At 40.8% G+C, this 9,083-nt stretch overlaps 1 protein-coding gene across 1 annotated transcript in view; it reads right to left on the minus strand.

The window, feature by feature from the left end:
* LOC134537479 (protein trachealess) overlaps positions 1-7,818 on the minus strand; it is a 504,924-nt gene extending 497,106 nt beyond the window's left edge. The window contains exon 1 of the mRNA XM_063377954.1: positions 7,501-7,818. Coding sequence (XP_063234024.1) covers positions 7,501-7,544 — 44 coding nt within the window. The 5' untranslated portion in view covers positions 7,545-7,818. The remainder of the gene's footprint in view (positions 1-7,500) is intronic.
* Positions 7,819-9,083: the final 1,265 nt, after the last annotated feature.

The following is a 9,083-nucleotide window of genomic DNA, read 5'->3' on the forward strand; positions in this document are numbered from 1 at the left end:
GAGGCAGAACCTATTTCCAAGCTTTAGATTAGTTTCAAGTGGATTTAAAAAAAATACTTTAACAAATGTTTAAGATATTTTACCATAATTATATAAGAAATACAAAATGGTAAATATATTTATATAAATAGGTATGTCTTTTCTATATTTGATTACAAAAAAAGTTAAATATATAGAACATTAACCATATAAGAAAAGTAAGTTTCTCATACAATGTATTGATTAATAACTTCCGTTACATGTTTAGGAACGCTACTAAAAATCTTTCCATCGCGATTCTTATTCTGTACGATGAATTTTACGCTTAATTTATATTTTCGTTAGTTATATAAAATTTGGGAATGACAGATAAACGCCTAAACAATAAAAAAACGAAAAGTACGGGGTCTCCACAAATATCATAGTATTGGTAAAAGAATGAAACTGCACGCTGTGTTATTTTAAGTCACTAAATAGATTATTTCAAAAATCCAACAAGGTAAGGTATTAGTATCAATATTTTTGTCAGTGTGGTAAAATGATTACGTGTGCATTCTGATCATTACATATTTATTTTGAAGCTACGCTGTAGCACATATTTACTTTAGTTTAACTAAAAAAACTGGTTACAAATCATCTAGGTATCTAAATAAAATGTATGGACATTTTTTGACATAAATTCACAACCATGGTCTTAGTAGTACTAACCAGAACCTTAAAAACTATCTTTAAGTATATAGCAGTACTCCCCTTTCTCCACTCCCTGTACAACAGAAGTTAGAACTAAGAAGTCGCTATCTACCAATATCCCAAAACCCTTCGTTTATTTAAAAAGAATTCTTTGTTGATATGTCCACACTCACACATACTAAAAAACTTCTGTGCTTTTACAAACGATTCTTTTGGAAATCAGTTGTCAAGAAATTTGGTAATACTGCAAGACATATTGTAACTTTGTAGAACATATGGCTATGTTAATTTTTGCATGTATTAGGTAAATACGTTGTTTTCGAGGTAATACTGAGTATTTCTTTTAAAAAATTGGCGCACAATATTATATTTTAATTGATGTTACATTCAAGCATAATTTTTAAAACCAGGGAAAAGATAATAGAATAGTCAAGAATTTGACTTTATTTTGTTTTATTATGCTCATTAATATGCGCAGTTAATACTGTAAAGCTATTCAGGGAACGGCTTACAAATAACTATTGGAGGTACTAGAACAGCACAAAGCATACATTCTCGGGTATGAATGCGAACACTATTTTATAGTGATACTGTTGTTACATAAATATTTTTTCATCCACTTTCAAAAAAAAAATTCTAGTCGGAATTTACCGTAATTTCAAATCTTAGTTTAAGTGACGAATGAGTTTTTTCGTGTGAGAGTGCGCTGATTCTGTATCCAGTGCAAGGGAGTTTCTGATTTGACCAGGACTGTAATAGCTATGCCTCAAAAATAAGTGGAAATCTCGAGTGCAGTATTTAGCAATAATGAACATTTGTGCTCGGCAATATTGGGTTTGTTTTCCTCTCTGCGGATTCAAACGAACGTGTTACACCCGCCCGAGCCAAACGTTTTTACAATTGGAAATGAACAGGCCTAGGCCTACCCCCATACGTGTAGTTGTTTGAACCTAATTTGCATTCTGGAGATTGTGGGCTTTATCGTAAGTCCGCTATGACTTCCAAACTCGTCCCAATGAAAAATAACTTACTAATGGAAGGAAATTTGTTAATTTCGTGGAATTACTGCCCAGCAAAACGGCGTTCCGTATTATAAATGTAGCTAACTTAACCTAACAAAAAGTTCACACTATTTGGCATTAGACTTATATTAAAAGTTCATAACTAATATAAACCTTAAAAAGATCAATCACCACACCGTTAAACTACTTCAAAATGCGAGGAAGTAAATAAATCAATTTTTTCAACGTGCCGCGGGAAAAAAACGAACTTCCACACTAATAATCCAATAACTGTTACCAAAATAATCTGAAGGTAAGATATAACGTCTACGAGTGGGGCGGTTTTAACACAGTTTCAATTAAGAATCAGTCGAGATTGGAAAAATTCGCGGATTCATTTCTCTATATACCATAATACAAACACAACTTTGTTCTGCTTCTGCTTTTGGCTCACAGGTCATCTGGATGACTATGAGCCAATGAGAGACCCTTCAACCAGAGAAGTAGCGAATCAGGGGCAAACCAGATGAAATTCCTCACAGTCAGCAGCCAATGAACAGGTCGTATTTCCTGAGCATGTGGAAGATTATTCTGGAAGCCACTGATCCAGCGAATTTTCTCCCGTTCCTATTAATCAGTGTATTTTATCCTGTACATGAAAAGAAGTGCTTTTTTTAAATAAGGCTTTCAGTTAGCACTAACTAAGCAGGATCCCAAATTTAATTTCGTAATTGTTTCATAACAAAATATTCTGAACAACTGCTGCACGAATTTCAATCAATTAATTAATAGATCTTCAACAGGTTTTTGAGATCTGGGACAACGTTTTGACTGGCAGTGTATGACAACTGGTAGCAAAGCAAATGCCAACAGAGAAACTGCTGATGTGTTTGAGTATGAATTGCTTACCGTAATATATTTTGAAAATGCGTATATTTTTCTCGAATTGAAATTCTAAACATAACTCAAGTATTATAAAATGTATGTACTTCTTTCAAAGGAAAATATTTCTAAACCCAGTTTCCAACAATATCACTTGTAAAACGCAAGGCAGAGCTTTTTGTAAAATCGCATATGATACAAAGCTCTGCCTTGTAATTTTACAAGTGATATCGATCGTTGGCAACTGAGTTTCCAAGGACTATCCTTGTAAAAGTACTCAAATAGTTTAAAAGTGTACATACAATACTCTACTTTAAAATCTTTCAGCAGACAACATAACAAAGGTTTCTACCTGATTAAGCGTCATGAGGGCTTCATCGCTGGTTTCAGTTAAAAAAAAATTTCTACTACTTTGAATTACTCGAAGAATGGTTTCTAGAAATAAATAGGCCTATTTATAACGCAACAAGTGTAACAATATAGCTTTCGTAACACGTGTATTGCAATGGAGTATATATAACTAATGCTTCGGGTAGTTGAAAACGCATGTTTACTGTAGTTTTTTATATTTTGCAAATATTTTGTAAGTTACGTATAAGTACATGTGTTCGATAGTCAACGATGTTTTACGTGTAAAGTTTCAGAAGGTAACTTATTTCCAAAGAAAACATGGTGTAAAACGTAGAAAATTGAACTGGCTTACCTTGCCCGGGTAAGCAGCGCGGAGTTTCAAGGACCGTGATTCGCTTGTTATTTCGACACCGCGCCTCTTGCACTAAAATGATCACGTCTCAACAACGCCGAAATACCATAACGCCGAATGTCAAAAATTGACCACAACGCCGACAGCTAGAAAACTGCTGTGTACCACAACGCCGAAATAACAACTGAATGAATTTGTGTGTGTTGTTTCTTAAATGTACCTTAACGCCGAAATACCACAATAAAATCTAACCTTACCTAACCTAACCTAACCTAGCGTAATATAACCTAACCTAGTCTATCCTAGCCTAACCTAATCTAACCTAACCTAGTCTAACCTAACCTAGTATAACCTAACCTAACCTTTGTGGTAGTCCTGCAATTACATTTTTCGGCGTTCGTGTATTTCGGCGTTGTGGTAATTCGGCGTTGTGGTACACAGCAGTTTTCTAGCTGTCGGCGTTGTGGTCAATTTGGCATTTCGGCGTTATGGTAATTCGGCGTTGTGGTGCGTCCCCGTCTCCAAGTATAGGAATCCACCTCGGGTGCTGCAGTCGCTTCAGTCGCGGTGACAGGCGTCACTACTCGCACATGACTCGCTATATCTGGACCGCGCCAGTCCCGAGTTCCGAACACACGTTAGTGACGAACAAGACACGGCCCCCAAAATCGTGGGGCTGGGTGGACCTCTTGGTCCAGGGCCCGGGCCCAGCCCTGTTTGTTTAAAAATGCTTAACCATCATAATTTTTGACAAACTAGAAAAAACAATATTGAATTTTTTTTTTATCCAGTGGGATTTTAGAAGATTCTACACCTATACAGCTAATTTTATTTTTCCTTTAACTATCTTCATTTTTATCTCAGTGTGTGAAATAAATACACATACTCGCTGTGGTTATTTTAAAGTAAAATAATTTTATAAATAAAGCTTAGTTTGGACTTATAAAGTAGTAACCTTAATTACACCCTGTATTTTCATTAAATAACATTCTAAATAGAGGATATGTAAGAAATTGCCATGCAATTATGAGCACGTGACTGTAAAAAAAAATTTTTTTTGGGGGGGGGGGGGGAGACCCCGTCACTGATCCTGGGTCCAGGGCCCGTAATCGAATGTGGGGGTCATGGATCAAGGTCTTATTCGAGTTCCGCTTGCAAGGATCAGTATTCCTGGAGGATTCCTCCCTCGTGACACAAACCATGCTGGTTATGATATCAATTATAAAGCGTGCCGCCATTCACGGAGAGTAATTAAAATACAAGCATTTCAGTTTTATTGCAGAAATTCAAACAACTGTTTGCCGGGGTATGATATAATATCGCCCCCCCCCCCCCCCTATTCCCTTTTCTGAAATCAGTTGCATACGGTTATTTGAGTCTTCTTCTGAACATACAGTGCAAAATTTCATCATATTCACCAAACATCTCTTTTAAGTGTTGGGAAAAAAGGGATAGGGCGGTTTTATATAGGTGTGTGTGTGTGTGTGTGTGTGTGTATATATATATATATATATATATATATATATATATAAATCGCATGTAGGTAGGCAGTGTTTTTCAGTGATTTATTGACGTTATTTTCCATTTCAGTGAAATCTGGCCATGAATTTGTGAAAACCGCTCCAACTGAATCAAGAGTAATCCGACACATTACCTACTACACAAATCTACAATAAAAATTTCCCTGGCATTTCCTGGTCACCATTTCAAATTTTCGTGACTTAATTTATTATTTTATAATGAACTTATATTGCAATTTTTTTAAAGACAATTTTAACCCAGCAGCCTTCACCAGCCCCGTGGTTGGCCTATAATTATCTCTTCGCTTTCTTTATTTGACGGAACCTATCTGATTCATAGTGTGTAATGACCATGCACTGAAACAACATCTAGGTAAAAAAAAAAAAATACTTTCACAGTCTGGGTTGATGGTAGACTGGAGAATGCCATTTCCCCCTCAAATTACTATCTATCGGTGGGGGATTTCCATGACTTTTACAGGATTTAAAGTAAAAAATTCACCCGGCCTTTTTCCTGACTCCCAGTAATGTGTACACCGTTCCAGTTGCAGAAATATGTAAACTCAAGGATTGACTTTCTTTTTTTCTTTCCGTGCTAACTTCGCAGCTAGTTCCGCTGGGTTTTCGCAGTAGATTCCGCAGATTCGCGCGAGGGATTTCGTCGTACAAGTGGTTGGTCGGCCATCCGAAGTGCGTCGACGGGAAGTTCCATTGGCACCGAGCTGTTGTAAGGGGGGGGGGGGGGGTTGTCATCCTGACAGAGTGTGTCGGGCGTCCTGTAACAGGCTGCTGCAGTCCAGTCCACGGGATTCGAGATCATCGCACTGGCTTAAAACTGGTTCACCCAGAGCACCACGCGTCCCTCTGAGACGTCCTGCAACTGGGAGATGGGGTAAACGTGCGCACTAGAGGCTTCTGGAAAATTTAAATTGTCGCATGTGTTTGTTGAAACTTCCTTATTAATGAGCGAATTTAAAAAAATATTTTTTTTAATCCTTATATGTGGGGAGATGAAAATTATATTACGAGTATTTTAAGTCCCAAAGTGTTGTACCATACATGGTCTGTATCAAATGAAGCGTAATGTTTTTTTTAAATTTAAAATGAAAATAAAAATGATTTTTTTTTATTCCTCGAGCATTTAATTATTTTAATTATTGGCGTAGCTGCCTCAGAATAACCAACCTTTCACTTTAATCGTCATGTGGTCACCCAACTTATCTCCCAAAAGCCACGACTCTGCACATTTTACCGAATATCGAAGCTTTGCGAAATCAGTAACTAGACTATTAAAAAAAACAGTAACGTATGAATAAGTGTTTTGAATAAGTGACATTATAGTAACTGAGGATTATGTCAGAAAGCTGCTGTTAATAGGTGTAATAGGTATAGTAGGCTACCTACCTATTTCACTTTCAGTTAGACTTGTCAGGTATGAGATTTCACTGCAAGCTGAACTATAACTTACATGTTCTTTCATTGCCCAGCAAAACGGCCTTCAGTATAACAAATATAGCTAAACTAATCCAACAAAATGTTCACACGATTTGAGATTAGGCCTACATTAAATGTAGCATAACCTAAACTATACAACCCTTAAAACGATAATTAACCGTTCAACTAATTAAATAATGGCCCTTTTATGTCAGAAAAAGTTTGTGAGGAAGTCAATAGAAACCAATTTTCCAATGTGCAGCGGGGAAAAAAAACAGATTTCCACACTAATAATCCAGTTGACTGGTAATAAAAAAATCTACAAGCAGGGAATAACGTCTTCAAGTGGCGCAGTTTTTAACGCAAGTTTCAATATTAATGTACTGCTGGCTTTTTCCAAAGGTCTGGCCGGGCCTGCGCGTTCTTCTCGGCAGACAGAGCCGGGGCTCGAAGGTCTGTCCATGGGGTTCGAGTCTTGCAAAGTGTGGCGGCGGGAATGATAATAGAAACACCTGTGAACAACAGACCTCCAAGGACTTCCACGCAGAGGTGCAATATTCTTGCCACAACGAACTGCACTAGGGCGTACGTTGCAAAAAAAAACCAAGTTGCCTATCGCCAGTATAATGCAATACAAAATGTCGCTAACGTTTTGTTTTGTGTTTTACGAAACGATTCCGTAAATTAACCTAAATGCATGTCCCATTGTTGTAGTACGTACGTCTACAGTCTGTATCATGTACGTTACTTAAATTTTGAAAGTTATATGAAATGGTGTCAATGGTAGCATGGGTGTAGATCCGGGTGGGGGGGAGGACAGCCCCCACCACCCCCATCCTTCTAAGAGGTACAGAAGCCCCTCACTGAGGGGGCCAGCTTACTCTTGCAAAATCGTAACTGTGAAACAGGGTTGATAAACTAAAAACGTCAAAACTATGGAAAACATTCTGAAAATTCAAAAGTTTTCCGGAGAGGACTCGTGTCTGTTAAAACCCACGCCCAAATCTCTCGGAACGCGCGGGCATCACTTGCGAATCCTGCAAATATGCGCGCCTGAGTGGTAGGCTTTCCCATCTCACAAGCGACAATCACATGTTTACGAACACGTGGAAGTGGTGGTTTGACAGAAGGAGACGTAACCATTGGCTACACCTACTGATGAGGACTGTCAAATTTGAGAAAGTTACACGACAAATCCATTTGAAAGTATACAGGATAAGGCCATGGTTTCAAATGAGTAGCAACAACGTGTAACTGACTCGGCGGGTAATTGTGGCGGGAGGATGCCCACCTGTAGTAGGGGAAGCCCTGCGGCACGTGCAGGTCCATGGGCATGGCGGCTGCCGCGGGGGCGGCGTGGTGGTGGTGGTGGTGGTGGGGCGGCGGGTAGCCATGGTGCTCGCCCGCCACGTGGTGGCCCAGCACCGCCGCCGCCCACGGCGACGCCGGGAAGCCCCCCGGGTGATCCAGCTCTCACGCCCTCTCGTCGCGCACTCGTACCGCCGGCGGCCCGCGCGTCGCCATGGCAACCTCCCCACACACAAAAACAAAAACAAGCCCGCTCGCAAGGAACACTAGTTGCGTGCTCGCGCCTCGCCCGCCGAGCGTCGACTGAGCCCGCGTCAGGGGCCGGCCCTCCCCCACTCCCGGCGGACACCCGGGCGGCGTGCGCGCGCAGCTGGGCGGGGCCGGGCGCGGTGCGCGAGGCGGCCGCGCGCCGTGACGTCACCGCCGCGGCCCCGCCCCCTCCCGAGCGAGGCCCCGCCCAGCGACCCCTCTCCGTCCCTTCCACCCTTCCATTGAAGGCGCTATTCGCGAGCGACCGCAAAACACACACGTCCCGTCGCGACTAGCCGGTGCGGTGTTGCAACGACTGGCGGGCGGCGACGACGTTGCAACACTGTCTGCACCAGGCACTCCTCTTGGCGCAGAACAAGGGAATAATGTGTACCAGTGGTGTCGCGTGTTGGCTGGCCTGGGCTGCGGAAACGACTTGGCGTCTGGCTGGCTGTCTCTACGTCGTGAACGATATCCCAATCCTTCAAGCGTGCTCATGGGGTGGGGGGACACTAAAGGATAAAGTATGCCCTGAATAAAATGACTTCCAAAGTAATTTTTTTTACAAAGACGAATGTATAACAAATAATTGAGGGCATGTATTTTTTCGCGAAACTATTTTCAGGCTATCTGAAAGTTAAAACACTGTAGCATCACCACCTGTATCTATGTGTTTCGAGATCGGTGGAGTTTCTTTCAAGTACCTACACAGCTGTCAACACACCGATCACATTAATTCAGCGCGGGAAGCAAACGTTCCCTGAGTAGCTCGGTCAAATAGGGTAATGGCTTCTCTTGTGGACGGCCGCCAATCACAGTGAAGAAACCTCTGGCTCGGACATACCATAATGTGCGCTCAAAAAATTTTTCCGCGAAAAAATGTCGGCCCCCTACAATAAATAACTTGGTCTGGAACAAATAGCTATATATACACTAACTTAGTAATGTATGGATACTGAATGCCGTTCCCACGGTTTTGTTGGGGAGGGTATATTCATTATTCCCAGTGCCCACCTCCCTCCAACCTTTAGATGTCAATACTGTAGACTACCCGTCATATGGCTCCGGTTCATTGTCTTGGTGGCATGTGCGCTGTGCAGACAAGTCTCGCTTCTGACTGTCCAAACATTCTGCGTGCCCCTTAATACCCCGTAGCATAAGCCTTACTTATAGTCTGTGTATGGTAATTTCAAGTCCGTCTTTCGCTATATACTTCAAACACCTATTTTCCGGTGTAGATATTGGCCTATGTATAACAGAAAACTTTCTGTAGGGTTTCATAATAGATTTATTAAGGTTCGAAGAAGTAGATTTCGT

This window comes from Bacillus rossius, chromosome 12 (genome assembly GCF_032445375.1).
Source record: "Bacillus rossius redtenbacheri isolate Brsri chromosome 12, Brsri_v3, whole genome shotgun sequence".
NCBI lineage: Eukaryota > Metazoa > Arthropoda > Insecta > Phasmatodea > Bacillidae > Bacillus > Bacillus rossius.